This window comes from Bidens hawaiensis, unplaced genomic scaffold (assembly GCF_021521415.1).
Source record: "Bidens hawaiensis isolate Kalapana, Puna unplaced genomic scaffold, B.hawaiensis_p1.1 tig00006359_1, whole genome shotgun sequence".
In the NCBI taxonomy this organism is placed as follows: domain Eukaryota; kingdom Viridiplantae; phylum Streptophyta; class Magnoliopsida; order Asterales; family Asteraceae; genus Bidens; species Bidens hawaiensis.
This window is the reverse complement of record NW_027491424.1, coordinates 114,235-135,061: the sequence shown is the minus strand read 5'-3', so window position 1 is coordinate 135,061 and position 20,827 is coordinate 114,235. Positions and strand designations below refer to the sequence as shown.

The 20,827-nt window shown below is 36.5% G+C and overlaps 2 protein-coding genes across 4 annotated transcripts; one reads left to right on the top strand and one right to left on the bottom strand.

Annotated features, from left to right (window-relative positions):
• The first annotated feature begins 8,952 nt into the window (after positions 1–8,952).
• Positions 8,953–10,948, top strand: LOC143632032 (protein NRT1/ PTR FAMILY 7.3-like). Its single transcript, XM_077100627.1, has 2 exons — positions 8,953–9,503; positions 9,976–10,948. The coding sequence occupies exons 1-2, from the start codon at positions 8,983–8,985 to the stop codon at positions 10,805–10,807; spliced, it is 1,353 nt and encodes a 450-aa protein (XP_076956742.1). The 5' UTR covers positions 8,953–8,982; the 3' UTR covers positions 10,808–10,948.
• Positions 10,949–11,505: 557 nt separating this feature from the next.
• LOC143632033 (arginase 1, mitochondrial-like) lies at positions 11,506–20,488 on the bottom strand. Of its 3 annotated transcripts, XM_077100631.1 has the most exons (7): positions 20,269–20,488; positions 20,028–20,187; positions 19,626–19,759; positions 18,758–18,967; positions 18,459–18,569; positions 17,830–17,859; positions 11,506–11,794 (listed from the first exon to the last, which is right to left on the bottom strand). In XM_077100631.1, the coding sequence occupies exons 1-7, from the start codon at positions 20,416–20,418 to the stop codon at positions 11,564–11,566; spliced, it is 1,026 nt and encodes a 341-aa protein (XP_076956746.1). In that variant the 5' UTR covers positions 20,419–20,488; the 3' UTR covers positions 11,506–11,563. The 3 variants fall into 3 exon arrangements, with proteins under 3 accessions (XP_076956746.1, XP_076956743.1, XP_076956745.1); XM_077100628.1 differs by lacking the exon at positions 17,830–17,859 and having other exon boundaries at positions 11,658–11,822; positions 20,269–20,481; XM_077100630.1 differs by lacking the exon at positions 11,506–11,794 and having other exon boundaries at positions 17,214–17,859; positions 20,269–20,480.
• Between the last annotated feature and the right edge of the window lie 339 nt (positions 20,489–20,827).

Below are 20,827 nucleotides of genomic sequence, written 5' to 3'. Positions count from 1 at the left end.
TCGAAAAAAAATATTTAATTTAATTTACATGTTAATACTTTTAAACTTTTAATTTACATTTTATTTTTTTTAAGAAATTATGTTTACATTTAAATTTTATACCATTTTTTATTTAAATTTTGGCATAAAACATACTCTAATAGTTTAAGTTATTATATAAAACACATTTTAAAAAACTAAACAAAAAAAGTAAATAAATGGGTTAAATTAACGGGTCAACCCGCGAACCCGTTGAGTTGACAAAACACGACGTGTTTAGCTAACGCATTCACTGTTTCAACCCAACCCAACCCTGCCCGGCCCGGCCCGGCCCGGCCCATTTTAGCCATTTCTTGAACAGGCCCGTTTCAGCCCAAACATGTTTATTTACTGAACTTAAAACTGTTGGGTTTCTATGGATATTTTAAACTTAGTTAACCATTTAACTAGTCATTAAAATGGCGGAAGCGTGATATTTACAAACTAAACATATGTATCCATGTGTTTATATATATATATTACAAGTTTATATAAGATGTGTTCATGAACAACCTAGTTTATTCATGTCATAAGATTACCAATAATCTATTTATTAGAAACCCGAAGCAAGGATCAAATGATACGGAAAAAACTAAACTATCAAAGCTATAAACACTTACATTCTTAACCTTTTAAGAGTGTAGTTGTTGTTGAAGAAGATGATGATGTTGATACTAGACTTTCAAAGGGAAAATCCTCAAACGGAAGATACCCCGAGCCTCCAACACACACCGAACTTTGTTAGGGAGCTTGAACACGAATAACCGAGACCCGAACCTCCTTTCTTGACTTTCGGCCGAACCCAAAAAACCAAGAAAGAAAGAAAGAAAAGTGGTTGTGTATATTTGAAAGTATGTTGAACCATATGTTTATAATATGAGATCATATCTCAATCAAGTTCAATCAAGTCCATGTTAGGTTTTTGGTCAAGTGTAATCACACTCAACCTCCATCCATTCTTTACCAACTTTGACCAAAACTTTTGGGGTGTGGGGCCCACCCAAAACCGGCCCCAAAATATATTTATTTATTTATTTATTTTTATTTATTTTATACTTTATAAAATATATAAACACCCCATCTTTTATAAACCATTTTATAAAAGAACACATAGTTAAATAATCATTCCAATAATAATTATTTGAATAAATGAATTAACCAATTAATTTATTTAACACTTTCAAGTAGGTATTCAGAAACCCGATTTTCTGAATATATCGTGTTCTGTATTTGTCTCATAGATCTTATCTTAACAAATACATAATTGGTGTGTGTCTAACTCGTTATTGGGTATGACCCGACTTGGATCAAACACAACTAGCCACATTAACCTAATTATGTGTCTCGGGCATACGGTATTCCAACAATCTCCCACTTGCACGTGACTCATAAGAAGTTAATGCTAATGGTGAATACCGCCTAACAACAGGTCACCACCCCTAGTGTGTTTGACTAAGAGCCATTCAATAACATCATCCCCTTCAAGTCCATACTTGATATGATATAGGTAAGTCTTATCACTACATCCCTTTGTTACTAGATGTCCTGTCAAATCGAAGAGACACAGAGTGATCATTCTCTCAATGATTTAACTTAACAGGCCTTAGACATCTAAACTCTCAACACATAAGAGGAACAAATCCCATCTTGACTGCATACATCCTCGTTGACATCTCGTATGATATCTGAGCTCTTTCTTTTACGTCATCGTGTTACCGAAATAACAAAGAAGAGAGTCAAGTTATCAGACTTGATGAAAAACCAGATCCAATATGCATCTCAGGTCAAAGAACACAATGATACTCGCCTTTACTCAAGGATTACTTATGATCAGTTGCACTAACTCCATGCAGTGATCCTTGAGAGCGGATCATTTCCAATATTTGTATCCCCACAAATATCTATGAACCTTGGTGGCAAACCTATGCCCTATATTCATCACATGAATATCAACCAATCCGGGTTCATAATAGTCTTACCTTCATACTTGTTCCCACAAGCATGATCGACTACGGACGTTTAGAACAACATAAGTCATTCATGGATTAAACATGCAAATATAGAACATAACTCATTGAAAAATTAAAACATAATTAATTATCATAAGATACCCATTACATTTGTTCTTATACAAACACCAAACACAGATTAAATCCACTCACTAGAATACCGAAGTCCTAATGCACAAACATGACCCTCATGCTTTGGCCTATCGAGGAGCTTCGTGAGTGGGTCCGCAATATTTTGATCGGTATGAAATTTATGAATACATATCTTTCCTTTTTCAACTTCATCTCTTATGTAGTTGAATCTGCGCTCAATGTGCCTCGTTTTCTGATGAGCACGAGGCTCCTTGATCTGTGCAATAGCACCCTCATTGTCACAGAATATCTCTAGGGGCTCCTGAATGGTAGAGATAATCCCTAGATCCATGATGAACTTTTTCATCCATGCAGCCTCTTGAGCTGCCATTGAAGCGGCGATGTACTCAGATTCTGTAGTGGATAACGCGACAACATCCTGCTTCGAACTCTTCCAAGAGACAGCGCCTCCATTCAAGATGAAGACATATCCCGACTGTGACCGAGAATCATCTCGGTCAGTTTGGAAACTCGCATCCACGTAACCCTTTACGACGAGTTCCTCCTCACCAGACCCATATATTAAAAACATATCCTTAGTCCTTCTAAGGTATTTTAATATATTCTTGACAGCCATCCAATGACTGTCACCTGGGTTGTGCTGGTATCTACTCATTATGCTTAAAGCATACGAGACGTCCGGTCTGGTGCACATCATTGCATACATAATAGATCCTATTGCCGAAGCATAAGGAACATGCTTCATCCTATCCTGCTCTTCCTTAGAGCTAGGACTTTGGGATGAGCTTAACACGGTTCCTCTAGGAATAGGTACCAAACCTTTCTTAGAGTTTTCCATCCTGAACCTTTTCAGGATTTTATCAATGTACGCACTTTGATTGAGTCCGATCAATTTCCTTTGTCTATCCCTATAGACCTTCATTCCCAAGATATATGTCGCTTCTCCAAGATCCTTAATTGAGAAACGACTACTTAACCACGCTTTAACGCTCTCCATACTTGGTATATCATTTCCAAATAAAAGTATATCATCAACATACCAAATAAGGAACATGATTATACTCCCACTAGCCCATTTATACACACATGCCTCATCACCGTTTTGGACGAAACCAAACGCTTTGATTTCTTCATTAAAACGATGATTCCACATCCGTGATGCTTGTTTCAACCCGTAGATTGATTTCCTTAACTTACATACTTTATCAGGATTAGATGGATCGACAAAACCTTCAGGCTGAACCATATGGACATCTTCCTCAAGATATCCATTAAGAAAAGCGGTCTTGACATCCATTTGCCATATCTCATAATCAAAATGAGCTGCAATGGCAAATAATATCCTGATCGACTTAAGCATCGCGACCGGCGAGAAGGTTTCATCATAATCAATCCCTTGAGTTTGCGTGAAACCTTTTGCTACAAGTCGAGCTTTGTAAGTATCTAAATTTCCATGCATATCGGTCTTCTTCTTGAAGACCCACTTACATCCAACCATTTTGGAGTTAAGTGGACGATCAACCAATTCCCAAACTTGGTTATCGTGCATGGATTGCATCTCGGCGCTCATGGCTTCAAGCCACTTGTCACAATCAGGTTGTGACATAGCATCTTTGTAGGAGATCGGTTCATCCGAATCGACCAAGTAGCAATCATCCACAAGAAATCCATATTTCTTGGGAGGTCGACTAATCCTACTAGATCTGCGAGCAACGTGTGTATGATCAACCATTTGATCACCTTCAACATCCTCGTGTTGAAAACTAGTATCGACCAACTGTGTATCATCCAGTGATTCTTGAACCTCTTCAAGTTCCACTCTTTTTTCACTAGGTCCTTCCATAAGGAACCTAGTTTCTAAGAAGTATCCTTTGCGTGAAATAAACACTTTTTGTTCACTAGGATCATAGAATATATATCCTATATCATCCTTTGGGTATCCTATGAAGATACACCTGATGGATCGAGCCTCAAGCTTATTTGGGGTGTCACGTTTAACATAAACTATGCATCCCCATACCCTTAAATATGAAAAGGATGGAACCTTTCCATGCCACACTTCATAGGGTATTCGATCCACCTTTTTGGTCGGGGCCATATTCAAAATACGAGCCGCTGTAAGTAGCGCATATCCCCAAAATGATGGCGGTAGTGAGCTTCGTGCCATCATTGATCGAACCATGTCCAACAGTGTTCTATTCCTCCTCTCGGATACTCCGTTATGTTGAGGAGTTCCAGGAGGAGTGAACTGTGAAATAATTCCACAATCTCTAAGATGACATTGAAAAGCATCACTTAGGTATTCGCCTCCTCTATCGGAGCGGAGTACCTTGATTGTTCGGTCGAGCTGATTTTGTACTTCATTTTGAAATTCCTTGAACATTTCAAAGGCTTCATGTTTGTGTTTCATTAGATACACATACCCATATCGACTAAAATCGTCGGTAAAGGTAATGAAGTACCTTTCACTATTCCTACTAGTGGGCTTGAGAGGTCCGCATACATCCGTATGTATGATACCTAACAAGTCCTTAGCCCTTTCATTTGTACCTTTAAAAGGTTCTTTGGTCATCTTGCCTTGAATACAAGATTCACACTCATCAAACGAACCTAACTCATTTGTTTTCAAAAGACCATTCTTTTGGAGAGTATTTACACGATTCTTGTTTATGTGTCCAAGACGACAATGCCAAATGTAGGAATCACTCAAATCCTTTTTGAGTCTTTTAGTGGAAGTTTGATATAATGAGCTATTTGAGGTATTGTCATGAACCAATTCATAAATACCGTTGTTTGGTACAGCTTTAAAATAAAAGATACCATTAGATGATACATGCATTTCTGATTTTACAAATTTAAAGTCAAAGTTACATTGTCTAAGAAGGTGCACAGAAATAATGTTCCTAGTCAAACTAGGAGCATACAAAACATTTCTCAAAACAACTTCCAAACCACTTGGAAGCGATAAAGTGAAGTCTCCTCTAGCGACCACGTGCACCCTTGCACCGTTGCCCATGAAAAGACTCACTTCGCCCTTCTTTAAGTCTTCATTCCTTTTGAACCCCTGCAACCAATTGCAAATATGAGTTCCACATCCGGTATCCAATACCCATGTGTTAGAAGAAATAAGATTTAGCTCAATATTAATCATAAAGACATTACCCGAGGCATGCCCCGCATTCCTCTTGTCTCTTAGCTCTTTTAGGTAGACCGGGCAATTGCGTTTCCAATGTCCGGTCTCCCCACAACCAAAACAAGGATCATCCTTATGACCCCTCGGTTCCACAACCTTTTGTTTCTTTGCCATAACCGGTGATTTGCCCTTACCCTTAAGATGCACAGGAGGACCCTTTCTTTTTGCTACCTTAGCCTTAGGATTGGGTTGAGATCGATTCTTGGATCTACCTTCATTGATCGCAAACACGGGTAAAACCCTTTTACCCATGCTCGCCTCGGCTGTTTTAAGCATTGAGTGAAGTTCTCCAATGTTTTTGTCCCACCCATTCATGTTATAATTTAACACGAAAGTGTCGAACCTTTTCGACAGGGAGTTAAGGATCAAATCCGTTGCTAACTCTTTTGAGATGGGACAATTGAGCTTGGCGAGGCGATCAATGTAACTTTTCATCTTAAGTACATAAGTTGAAACTGGTTGATTATCATCCATTCTACATGCATGCAAGGCTCGAACCGTTTCGAACCTTTCAACCCTCGATTGCTTAAGGAACATTTCCTTAAGTTGAGTAATCATGTCGTACGCATTATGGTTTTCGAAATCCTTTTGGATTTCGGGAACCATAGTCGCCAACATGAGGCATGACACTTGAATGGAATCTTCCGTGTGTTTGACCCAATTCATGTATTCGACCTCACTTCCCTCTTCCGGTTCGTTGGGGATAGGTGTTTCCAAAACATGATATAATTTTTCTTGTTTTAGAACAATCCTTAAATTTCGGAACCAATCCGAAAAGTTATTGTGGTTAAGACGGTCTTTAGCGAGAATAGATCGGAGAGATACATTTTGGACGTTAGGGATTATGTTGTCGTCGACGTGTGCGGCCATCTGCAGAATTTTAATTAAGTTCATTTTAGTGTTTTACATATTTTAATTATTAATACCCTTTTATATATATACCAAATATAATTAATAATTAAAATCTAGAATCCAACGATAAACACGACTCCGGTTAGGTGACCTTTTTCCCATTGTCGGTTTATCAAGGTAGTTATTCATAACAATTGCAAACCCTTTTGCAACTTCCAGAGTTTATGGGACCGGTTCGAAATCATATTTCGTGTCGGCATGTTTATCCCATCAACACCTATTAGACCCCATGCTTGGGTGACCCTCTTCACATGGTTCCAATTTAAGTCGTCCTACTTGTATCAACTTGTAATATTAACATACAAACGGTTAGGTGACCTTTTTCCCATTTATATGCCAATATTACCTCAACATATTAATTTACTCTACGCGGTTAGGTGACCTTTTTCCCACTAAGAGCTTACTAATATGTTAAGCGTTATACAAAAGGATGGTGTTTAACTTGTTATCCTTAATTTTAAAAGGGATTTTTTAGTTTTAATAATTCTAGTTGTAAAACTTTAAATCATGTTCTAACATGCATTTAGTAACATGATTATTTTGAAACCATTTTCAAAATTCTAATTTATAATAAAACCATTTTATTATGGGCGTGAGACGGCTAGTTAATAAATCCATTTTATTAAACTACGTGTCGCGTAATTACCGATAATTATTAGAACCCGTTTTATGCTTTGTTAATTAATTCTATGTGACGAAGTTGATATCCTAATATCTAACAACCACATAATCAAACAATCAATTAACAAGCATACACAATTATACTAGACACGAGCCACTAAGTTAGACCACACTTGTTAGCCGAAACAAGTGTGAGTCTTAGGTCCGATCCTAAGGGACACATGACACATGGATGTTGTAGCTCCCACTCGATCCCGCATCCAAATGCTTCGAGCATCTTCTTCAACCCCGTTGTGATCCATTGGGCTTGAACTTGGGCCTTAGCTTCCATAAGCTTCCATTTGGGCTCAATAGGTGGGCTTAGGTCCTTTTGGGCTTGAATCCCCTTAATGGGCTTGTGAGACCCATTATCACCATACCCGGCCCAATAAGGCCCAAACTTCCAATTTTGCAATCTTCTTTAATTTTACAAAACAAATGTCCTAATACATTTTTCTATAAAATAAAAATATTACAAACAATCTATTTATTACATACCCATATGAATAAATAATTACAAAACTGCCCCTAATCAATTATTACAAACCGAAACTTGAATAATTAATTACAATTATCAACCACAAACAAACATCCATTTTGGTCTAGGCTCGGTCTAGTTTTAATAAATATTAAACATAACCCGTTATGTCTTAGGAACCCGTTCCAAAACCCCTTGACTTTATCGAGCCTAGCCCAACCCATTTTGGGCTTGACCCAATAACTTGATAATGAGCTTCGGCCCACATGTCCAAAACACATGGGCTTCGGCCCAATGAAAGGTCTTATGGGCTTCGGCCCATTCATCCAAAATGGGCTTCGGCCCATTCATCCAAAATGGGCTTCACTCGGTTTTATTTATTTATTTATTTTTTTTTTGAACAAAGCCAAAAAAATATAACAAGATTAAATACAAAAAAAATTATGCATGTTAATTTTTTGTATAAAATCTTTCAAGGGGAAAATATAAAACCGAAAACCCGAAGCTTAGTTTCCCGTATCCCGGCTCTTGATGCCATTTGTTGGGTTTCTATGGATATTTTAAACTTAGTTAACCATTTAACTAGTCATTAAAATGGCGGAAGCGTGATATTTACAAACTAAACATATGTATCCATGTGTTTATATATGTATATATTACAGGTTTATATAAGATGTGTTCATGAACAACCTAGTTTATTCATGTCATAAGATTACCAATAATCTATTTATTAGAAACCCGAAGCAAGGATCAAATGATACGGAAAAAACTAAACTATCAAAGCTATAAACACTTACATTCTTAACCTTTTAAGAGTGTAGTTGATGTTGAAGAAGATGATGATGTTGATACTAGACTTTCAAAGGGAAAATCCTCAAACGGAAGATACCCCGAGCCTCCAACACACACCGAACTTTGTTAGGGAGCTTGAACACGAATAACCGAGACCCGAACCTCCTTTCTTGACTTTCGGCCGAACCCAAAAAACCAAGAAAGAAAGAAAGAAAAGTGGTTGTGTATATTTGAAAGTATGTTGAACCATATGTTTATAATATGAGATCATATCTCAATCAAGTTCAATCAAGTCCATGTTAGGTTTTTGGTCAAGTGTAATCACACTCAACCTCCATCCATTCTTTACCAACTTTGACCAAAACTTTTGGGGTGTGGGGCCCACCCAAACCGGCCCCAAAATATATTTATTTATTTTTTATTTTTTATTTATTTTATACTTTATAAAATATATAAACACCCCATCTTTTATAAACCATTTTATAAAAGAACACATAGTTAAATAATCATTCCAATAATAATTATTTGAATAAATGAATTAACCAATTAATTTATTTAACACTTTCAAGTAGGTATTCAGAAACCCGATTTTCTGAATGTATCGTGTTCTGTATTTGTCTCATAGATCTTATCTTAACAAATACATAGTTGGTGTGTGTCTAACTCGTTATTGGGTATGACCCGACTTGGATCAAACACAACTAGCCACATTAACCTAATTATGTGTCTCGGGCATACGGTATTCCAACAAAAACTAAGTTTCTAACTTCAATTTTTCTATCATTTGACAGGGTTTGGTTGCATTGTCACTAACAACTCAAACTTTCATGTTAAAAACCAAAGGTTGTGGTAGAATAGGCGAATTATGCGATGCACATTCACCGATCGAAGTAGCAATATTCTACGTGTCCATTTACTTAATCGCCCTTGGAAACGGCGGTGCAGAGCCCGCACTAGCCACATTCGGTGCTGATCAGTTTGATGAAGAAGACCCTGAAGAAAAACAAGCAAAAACGGCGTTTTTAAGTTACTTTTACGTCGCGTTAAACCTCGGCTCGTTGGTCTCAGAAACAATATTGGTTTACATTGAGACAATGGGAGAGTATGTGGTGGCCTTTTGGATATCTAGTTTATGTGGTTTTATTGCATTGGTGGCGGTTGTGAGCGGGAGTTTTAGATACCGGCATTTTAAGCCGTCGGGTAATCCTATCTCGAGGTTTTCACAAGTTATCGTGGCTTCGGTTAGGAAGATTAAGCTTCAGTTGCCATCTAATGGAGATGGGTTGTATGAAGATTATTCAAGAGATGATAGTGGGACAAGGAGGATATATCACACTGATGACTTCAAGTGAGTTTTACTTTAACTCGAACGGGTTGAATTATGAATGGGTCGATTTGGGTTGTGTGTGATCTCAAACGGGTCAAATTAAAAAGAAAAGTAGATAACGTGTTTATAATAATGTTTTTGTAACCATAACCGAAAGATTAAGTTTTTATGAAGATTTTAAAGTGAAAATAAAATTACGGGTCAACACGCTAAATTAAACAGGTCAACTCGAACACAACCCGTTTAATTAAAAATGTCAACTCTAACATGGCATGTTAAATTAGACAGGTCAACTCAAACACAATCCATTCATTATATGCGTTAGATATAGCAACTCAAAACCTGATTATTTTCATGTCGCATCAGATGTTGCCACCTTTTGACTCACACCTAACACATGTTTTTACAGGTTTTTTTATCGTACATCAATCATGACCCGTACTTAAGTACGACCCGAACCCATTTTGACTTATCTAACACTGTATTCTTACAGGTTTTTTGACCGTGCATCAATCATGACCCCTGACGACGCTGAGAACCCGCACCCGTGGAGACTATGCACCGTCACTCAAGTCGAAGAAGTCAAATGTGTACTAAGACTACTCCCAATATGGTTATGCACCATATTATCATCAGTAGTATTCATCCAAATGATTTCACTTTTTGTGGAGCAAGGTGCAGCCATGAACCAAAAAATCTCAAACTTCCACATCCCACCAGCAAGCATGACCGTTTTCGACATAATAAGCACATCACTTTTCATCATATGCTATGACAAGCTCATCCTCCCACTATATGTCAAAATAACCAAAACAAAGCCCAACCCGCCAACCGAGCTGCAAAGAATGGGCATCGGGCTTGCCATTGCGACAGTAGCGATTGTCACAGCCGGTGTAGTGGAACATCACAGGCTAAAATATGCAAGTGAAGGTCCAAAAGAAACAAGCTCTTTGAGTATATTTTGGCAAACACCACAGTATGTGTTGGTGGGAATAGCTGAAGCCTTTACTTATGTGGCCCAATGGGAGTTTTTTGCGGCCCAAGTTCCAGATAAGTTGAAAAGTATTGGGCTTGGATTGTCTATGAGTTCTTCGGCTATGGGAAGTTACACCAGCAGTATTATTCTGTCAGTTGTTATGAAGATTACATTGAAAAATGGGAAGCCCGGGTGGGTCCCGGCGAACTTGAATGATGGGCATTTGGATCGGTTTTTCTTTCTGTGTGCCGCGTTGACTGCTCTTAATCTAGTATTTTTTGTATCTTGTGCTAAGAAGTATAAGAAGATAGTTGTGGAGAGAAGAGATGAAGCAAGGGAAATGAGTTAATTGAGCATGGTTCTTGTTGCAATATGAGAGAGAGACAGAAATATATAAGTTTTATTACTATATGATTACTCATCTTTGATCAACTTCTATTTTTCTTGTCACAACAGCCATTTTAATTGTATTGTCAAAGATGAACTCACTAGCATCAATTTAAGCTTTCTATATGACTATATCTCATCCATTTTAAAAACAAATAATTATAGGGCAAATAAAAAAACATCATACTTTCTATTTCTCTCACAAACGTTCTTTAACAACTCTTTTCACATTAAAGTCCCTATACAACTTCAATTTAATAAATTTGTGAAAGAACTTGAAACCGGTACTTCTGATTGTTTTTCTTACATGGCTTATATTTCTTTACCCCAATTGATTTATTAACACAATTTGGATAACTCATTCCTATATTGCTTTAAAATATAAATTTCACAATTTTGTATAAATTTTAACATGCAGTTAGACTTAAACGTGCAAAATATTGTTCAAGAGAATTTTGTAAGAAAAAAATAGAAAATATGTTGGTTTTTATGGTATTTGTCATAACAGTCAAACAAGCATAAATAGATAAAACTCTAAACGATAGTTTGCACTATACCTAATAGCCATAGTTCATTAGTTCATTAGATATACTTTAGTCAAGTAATAAACCAACGCATAATGCGGTTCAAACTACATACACGTTTATTGAACATCTTGACTACAATAGATCTAGTATTTAATTAGATGTTGCAAAACATCAAACAATTTGAAATCATTTTACTTTGAAATTTTAGCAGTCAACTCTCTAACCAATTTAGCAGCAACCATTGCAGTCATACCATCAACAGTATCACGTTGTGGGTTGAACTCGACCACATCAGCACCAACCACATCAGCTTGAAGATTATGGAGAATGTTGAGAACGTCTCTGAATGAGAGACCACCTGGCTCGATATGGGAAACACCAGGCGCAAATGCAGGGTCAAGACAGTCAACGTCTATTGATATGTACTCCCTTAACACCCTCTCCAAGTTTCTGAATAATAAAAATATACAAATCTGATTATTAACCGCAAAATTTAATTATTACTGTGATCTTGGCAAAAACTAGTCAGTAGAGAACTAGAGATGGTAAGATGGGCAGTTTCGGTTACAGGCTGAAACAGTTAAACGTTAATTATAGTTAAGAGTGTGCATGTGTTGGTCTGGGACGATTTTGGGCTCAAACCGAATCAAAAACCGGCATTTTGGTTGAGTTTTGAAACCCGATCGGTTTTTCTGGTTTTCGATTTTGGTCTTTCTGGTTTTGCCATTTGGGCTTGAAGTGGGTCAAAAAGAAAATTGGCCTAAAATAATGAAATTGGCCTATAATTTTTTGTTAATTAATTATAGGACAGACGGTTTTGAGAGCGGAGTCTAGGAAGGTTGCTAAGCATGAGACATCGTGTTTGGAGAATCAGCACGTGTTCATTCCATTTGCCTTCGACACTTTTGGATCCCTAGCTCCCGAGGCGGTTCGCTTCTTGGAGCGGGTGCAGAAGGTGGTCCAAAGTGACTCGCATAGCCCGAGGAACCAAGGATTTATATTTAGTAGAATAGGCTTTGCGATTCAAAAGGGGATAGCGGCGCAGCTTGTTGCTCGCTTACCCATTATCCAGAAGTAGTTCGGTTTGTGTTATATATAAAAGGGTTTACGATTAAAAAATAAAAATAATAATTAATAATTAATTGATTAATATGCATTTAGGCTAAAATAGTTGCACTATTTTTTAAAATTTATAAATTACTTAAATTCAAAATAAAATATGAAAATCCATAAATTCGCTTCGATTTATTCGGTTTTAATTGCATTCGAAACCGAACTGAAAGTTTAGTTTTTACAAAAACATAAAACCAAACTGAAAGTTTGATTTTCGATTGCACTATTATTGGTAAGGCTGAGGTGGTCGCTAGAGCGTTGGGCATTATTCGCTAAGAGGGGGCGTCTCTAGGGCTTAGGCTTAATATTCGAAAAACAGAGGTTTTTTGGCCATCATGTGATGATTCGAAGAAAGTGTCGGGTTTATTCCCTGGAGAGATTAGCAGGCCTGCGATGGGAGTTAAACTCTTGGGGGGAGCGGTTAGTCGGGATGCAGGGTTTATTCGGTCTTTGGCAACTAAAAGAGCTTTGAGGGCGGTTGAACTTATGAAACGCCTGCCGGACCTGAGGGACCCCCAAAGTGAGCTCCTTTTGTTACGCTCGTGCATGGGGGTTGCTAAGTTAGTGTTTGGGCTCCGGACCTGTCAACCTGAACATGTCAAAGAGGCTGTGTCAATCTTTGATGCGGGCCTGCGGGGGGCAATTGAAGATATTGTTGTGTGTGGAGGACCGCATTTTGGGGACCTCCAGTGGAGGTTGGCTTCCTTCCCTATGCGTTGCGGAGGCTTAGGAATTTTCTCGGCTGAGGATGTCTCCGCATATGCATTTGTGGCTTCCAGGTCTCAGTCGTGGAAATTGTAGGACCACATCCTGCGAAACGCTGGTGTTACGGGGGTAGATCCTGACTACTCTTTTGCACTTGGTAATATTGGAACAACTCTCCCGAACCTTGATATAGGCGGTTTTACCGATAAAGAGACCGCCCCCAAGAAACCTCAACAAACCTTGGCGAGTGCTCTTTATGGTAAACACGTACATGATTTGGAGGAGCGATTCGATATGACCCCGAGACAAAAGGCAGTTTTAGCTTGTCTCAAGGGAGCTCATGCCAAGGATTTTTTGACTATTGTGCCCATTGAAGGTCTTGGGCAACGGATGTCGGCAGTTGAATACAGAGCCATCCTTAAATACCGGCTTATGATTCCCCTTTTCCCTCCAGATGAATTATGCCCCATTTGTAAAAAAGCTTGTTTGGATAGATTCGGTGAGCATGCCCTCCACTGTAAGGAATTGCCGGGATTCAAGTATCGTCATGACTGGGTTAGAGATGTGTTATGGGATGTGCTTAGACGTGCCGAGATCTCAGCCAAGAAAGAGGCACCTCCAGATGAATTATGCCCCATTCAATAAGTTTATTAATAACTTTTAAATTATGTTTCAAACACTAACAGGCATATCACAACAAAAACTGTAAGGTGTAAGTATGCCAGCTCTTTTTAAGATGAACAATAACACTGCTATGAGTGGGATTATACCGGGTGCGTTTGGTTGTTTTTTTGTCATACAAGTCAAAACAAGCAGGCTTAGTTAACCCGAAATAATAAATAGTCATGTGCATTAAATTTGTTTACAATAACAATATTAGCACAAAATAATGAATGTTTTGCATAAAGATTCAAAATGTTGGAATGCCCATTTGGCCCCTTTCCTTTTAACTAAACCTTTTTTAATTTGGTTCATTTGACCCGTGACAAAAAACGAGCAAAAAATGCCACCTCTATAAACTATTCTGATACTGTTGGCTAGTAGCATAAAAGGTCCAACAAATGAACATTATACTTATTAAAAAGGCCATGTAGAAGTCAAAGATCTAAAGAATGTTTACAATGCTGAGAGTCGTAGGTAAGCAGAAATTCAGACAATAGCAAAGGTACTTGGATATATAAACAACAAACTAACAATATATATTTTAAACTATAACAATAAAAATTATCTCATACCTTCCTCTGTAGTAGAATTTGTACTTCCACACCAGATGGCCTCTCGTATCCTTGGTGGAGCAAATGCGGGACCTTGGAGAAATGATGAATTATGTCCAAGAGGAACTCCAAGAAGAGATGATGAATCATGTTCGTGTTCGTTCATTTATTAAACGAGCACACATAACCGAACTTCCACCTGAGAAAACCCCAAATTCACTCTCGAAATTTCAAAAACAAAACTGTCATTAAATCCAATCAATACATATTAAACTTATTATTACTTTAACCAAAATCCAAAATTAGTTGGAACTTATGAGTACCCTTAAGGCTCGTAAAAGTGTAGTAAATACAATCAAACATTTTGAACATGTGATTCCTTTGGTGTTCTCTTATTCACTGTCTATGTTTATGTTAACTGGTAGTGTATATTATAGATAGATCATAGATGTTGTTATGTTCATATTATATGGTAGTGTTTAGTTTGTAATTTAGAGCACTTTGGTCGGTGTTTTCGCTGCATCTCTCTATAGTCCTTTTTCTCTCCAGATGTTACATGTAACCACATTTATTGTCATTGCCATCACCATCTCGCTAAGCCACCACTGCCCCTCTCTCTCTCTCGATTACCTACACCGTTGTTGTTAGCACCGCCCCGCCTTAAGCCACCACCACCACCATATGGTTGGCAGCTCCATTTGTATGTATTGTATGGTTGGCAGCTTGTAAATCACTAATGTACAAAAATTATAGCAGCTCCATTTGTACTATGTTATTCTGTTTTTACTATGATACATGGACCAATGATCAAAAAAGTGTAATAATGTACACTGCAATTTCATTTGTACTCGATGTTATTTTATTTGCATTATGGTATATGAACCAATAAAATGAAAATTGTATACTGCAACTATATTTGTACTCGTTACTATTCTGTATGTACTATGTTACATGAACCAATAATAGCTTTATTTATACTCACTAAATATTCTATTTATATTATGCTATATGAATCAATAAAACGAATATTGTACACATTAATTTTATTTGGACTCGATGCTATTTTGGTTGTATTATGCTACGTGAGCTAATAAAATGAAGATAAAAACGAATAATGTTTTTGTGAATGTGTTCAACTCTTAGTAACTTATATAATTAATATAAATATAGTGGAAATTGTTTCAAAGTCTTTTAAGTTATTAATCAAAAAATCAACAAATGTGTATGATCCACTCATCCACTCTTTTATGTTAACATTGTATTTGTATTTAGGGGTGTTCATCGGATCGGATAACGGGTTATTCGGGTTATTCGGTTTGGATTTTTCGGATATGAAAATTTTAGAAGCCTATCCGAAATCCGATCAGATCCGAATTGATTCGGATCGGATTCGGATCGAATTCGGATAACCCGAACTATCCGAAATGACCCGAATAACCTGTTTAACAAATATACAAATAAAATTCTAAATAAATAAACATACAAACTGAAAAACTATGACAACTATGAGTATGAAATCATTAATCTATTATCTATTGTATAATTATCTCTACGATGGAGCTACGGCAGTGGCAAGTGGTGGATAGCTGACGATGGTTGACGACTTGACGGAGCTATGGTAGTGGTGGGTGGCAGATGGTGGATAGCGGATGAGCTACGGCGGTGGTTGACGGATAAGCTATGGCAGATGGTGACATGGTGTATAGCGGCTGTAATGAGAATAAGATGAATGAACATCGGCTAAGGGAGGGAGGTTTTGTAAATTAGGTATGGGTTGTAAATTAGTGGGCTGCTTGGGCTGGGCTTTAAAAAAACTAATAAAAAGACATGTTAATTATTCGGATATCCGAATAATCCGAATTTTTTTTAAATTCATATCCGAATCCGAATTAGTTATTCGGATCAATCCGATCCGAATAATAATTCAGATCGGATTAATCGGGTTTCGGTTTCGATTCGGATTTCGGATTTATTCGGTTTTCCTGAACACCCCTAATTGTACTTAATAAAACAAGTAAGTGGTAAGTGTTTGTTGCTTAAATAATATCATGTCTTATAAAATGGAACAAAGTATGTAAAGAATCCTCATCTCGGTCTGACTGGCAAGTGAACTAGTTGTAATAGTAACTTCTTTTATTTGTCTAAGCCTACATTTTTGGGTGTCTAAAATGAACCAACAAGCTCACTTTTATGTTCAAAAGGGTTTTTAATCTAAAATTTAGGTGTGAGATCTTTTCACCCATTTCCTCCTTTCAGTTCCATTCAAGCACCACCCTCTATTAATTATATACATACAATCATTTGTATTAACAATTTTTAGACATATGACACATCCATACTATTTTCACATAATATTTGTACAAGGGGACTCAAAGATAGCTAGATGTGGCAAAACGTATGCAATATATTTTGGTAACATGCCAAAAAGCACTAATAATTTGGGTACCGGGTCATGTCAACTAGTAATATCTTCCATCCAACATGTAACCTTTTAAATATATAAATGTTTTAAATAAAACACGATTATAATATAGAGTGATTCAAGAATAGTAGTGAAGCCATATAAATTTTGTTCAAGTCTATCATAATTCTCATATATATTTTTATGGGTTCATACATTCAGATCAAAGTATTTTAAAAACACAAAACCTAATATTATTCAAAATTTGAAATCCAAACCAATAGTTTGACCCTGCCAACTTATAAAGTGATTATTTGATTCATTTTCTTATTATCCAATCCATTTTTTTTGCAAGAGCCATTTGACCTTGTTAGAGAATAGAGATGATAAGACACAATCACAATCAAATCATTCGTAACAACTAACCATATTAATATAAATAAATACTAATTAATAACCAAAAAGTAGTGATTACATTGAAACAGAAGGCAAACGGACAACAAGCTGCACCGCTTAACTAAATTAGTCAAACAAGCCTAATTAACCTAAGATACACTTAAATAACGAAACAAAGCCAACATAATTACCCGATCCAAACTACACACACGTTTATTAAACAACATCATGACTACAAGTGATGTGGTGAATCACATTCATGACAAACTAACAAAACTAGCTTATCAGATGTTGCAACACACCAAACAGGAAAACTAAACTAGTTCCACATATTCGGAACATTTTTATTTTGATATTTTAGCAATCAACACACCTTCCAACTTTGCATCAACTTTTTTTACTTTGATATTCTTGCAACTAACTCTCTAACCAACTTAGCAGCAACCATAGCGGTCATAAAATCAGCCGTATCGCGTTGTGGATTGTACTCGACCACATCAGCGGCAACCAAATCACCTTGAAGGTTTTGAATAATGTTGAGAACGTCTCTAAATGAGAGACCACCCGACTCGTGATGAGAAACACCAGGAGCAAATCCAGGGTCAAGACAGTCAACATCTATTGATATATACACTCCTTTAACACCCTCTCCAAGTTTCTGGATCAATAAAGATAAACAAATATGAGTTAGGTGATTATTAATTGTAAAAAATAAAATGATATTGTGTCATGGTTGAACAAACACTTAGGTTGGGTTGACCCGCAAACACTTTTTTTCCTTTAAAAATTATAAATTTTGACTAAAAAACAATGTTTGGCGGCTCTTAACCTTAAATCTTTCGTTTGACAATGCCAGAATGTTTTTGGAACTTTTGAAAGATAGATCCGTAGACAAGCCAAGTCAAGCCAGTTTTGGCTCAAACTGGCGCCCAAACTTAAGCTATGCGGCTCGGCTCAGTTTGTTTATTTTAACAAGTTGAAAAGTCGAGCTCGGGCTCTGCTCATATATAGCTCGAGCCAACTTGAAGGATTATATAGTAGAAAATTCATAACATTATATGTATTATTTTCGTTTTTCAATTCTTTTTAAGATCTAGAGGCAGATTAAATTGTATCAATTTCGTTTTTTTTCAATATTTTATATATTTAAACGAGCCAACGAGTCGTTATCGAGCGAAGCCAACCCCTGGCTTGGACTAGGCTCCTTTACAACCATATATCTCTTTGGGCACACATAGTATATGGAGAGAAAATGACCAAATTTTCCAGAAAATGTCGATCTTTAGAAAACGTGCGCATTTCATATTGCTCAACTCCGAATCTTTTTCCTTGTTCACGTCCTTCAAGGTTTATTGATCGAAGGCCAACCTGAATAATAATTAATATACTCCATCATATAATTCAATCCACATGAAGTACAAATAATATCACTCATGTAATAAAAAAAACAAACATAGAGACGACTGTTTTGACCAAAAGAGTCAAACTTTTAAAGTTATTGGTCTGAACGACCGTTTGAACAATATTCGGACACCTGCCTATGAAAAGGTGGGTACCTGCAACAGACGACGAGCATAACCACCTTCCATAATACGGGCAAAAGAAGATGCATGTGAATAATAGTTTCCTTCAAACTTATCATAGATATCAGGATGTGCATCAAGGTGTAGTACATCCACAGGTCCACCAAGCTTCTCAGATACTGCTTTTACTACAGGATATGATATTGAGTGATCACCCCCTAAAACTACAGGTCTCAATGGATCCTGTTAAACAAATTATAATCAGTTATTATAGCTACCATTTATGTTTTGTAATTTAGAGGTAATCAATTTACGGGTCAAGCTATTTTATAAAGAGGAACAAAAATGAGAAGAATGATTTGTAGCAACACGAAAAAACCCCTAAAAAAATCATAACTCGAAATTTAATAAAAAAACGAAAAAAGTATAAACACAAAAATGTTTCCATCGTCTTTTCTCGTTCTAAAAAAATTGTAATAAAATTAAAAAAAAAAACAATGGTGAGTGAAAAGATCATTGTGTCTTTTTGTTTATCATTGTGTTTTGTATTTATTTTCGTCATTGATTGTGTCTTTTTTTCTTGGTATTGTTTCTTTTTTTTCTTGATATTGTGTTATATTACTCAACGTTGTGTTATATTTTGTCCAGTATTTTGATATTTTGCGATATATTGTGTCTTTTTTTAATTATAATAATTGTGTATTTTGGTCATTTTCGTCATTGTGTCTTTTCGTCAATTTTGACGGGAGAAACATTTTAGTTTTTTAAATTTTTGCGTTTTTTATTTATATTTTGAGTTTTTATTATTTATTTTTAAGGGATTTTTATGTGTGGTCACAAATCCTTCTCACACTTCTCATCTTTGTCTCCCTTTGTACTTAAACTTTACCCATCAACTTACTTCTTCCATCACTAGTTTGACGGAGTCACTAACGACCTTCATCAACCGTTCATCATCTATTCCACAATCGCGAAGCTCTTGAATAGGAATGTCACCAACATCTGCTAATACTCTAGGGTCATCCAAAATCTTACCTGCATTCACGATTCAACAACTTAGATTGATAATTTAATAACAATGCTCATAACAAGTGTAACTATCGTAAATTACACTACTCACACATTTTTCAAAATTTCGTTACATGTATGTAAATAGTCTACACATACGTAATTTTTTTATTTTCCTATACGTAAATAAGATATAATACACATGAAAACATTTTTGATTGTTTCATAGGAGTTCTCATGATTCTTACAACTTATCAAGTCAGTTCTCAGATGATCTTAACTCTATATATCATACCTTCCTCTGTGGTAGAATTTGTGCTTCCGGACCAAATGGCCTCTCGAATGAATGGTGGAGCAAATGCTGGACCTTGCAGATATGATGAATTATGCCCAAGAGGGACTCCAAGAAGAGCTGATGTAGCTTTAGCACCACCTAATGCCCGCACGAGTTCCCCCTTTAAAAAAAATGATACATGTTATATAACATCTTAAAAAAACACTTAAAGGTCAGCTTAGCACGGTAGACATAATTAAACCTTAAGTTTTGCCTGCTCGCGAACAAGCGTGAGCGATGCCTCAATGACTCGATTTTGGCCCTCCTCTAAAAACTTCTTTGGAACATTTTTTATTGTCTGTAAAGAGTGGATCCCTCTTCTCCCAATGTTCATTGCAGCTAAGAAAGACATTATGGTAAGTGAAAGCAAACCTTTTATTAAATTAATGGATGCACACTTAGATAATGTAGCTTGAAGTTGCTAAGGGACTATTTATAGCCAAGGAAGATATCAAATAAATGTATTATTTGGCATGTCACGTTATGGAGGTAGATTTACATCCCTCTCACTATTTATTTTTGTTATTTGGCATGTGATATGATTCCATTCAGACAATTGTTTGGTGGCCGGCAAGAATGGTTTATTTAAACTAAGGGCATTTTAATCATTTCACACAAGCTTAACAAAAGACGTTAACTTCCATCCATGTCAGAGACCAAACGTGTTATGCATATAAAAAGTTTGGACCAACAAATTTCTCAAAATTAGGGACCAAAAGTGAAATACGACGGACCACATGGACCATTTGCATACCTTATTT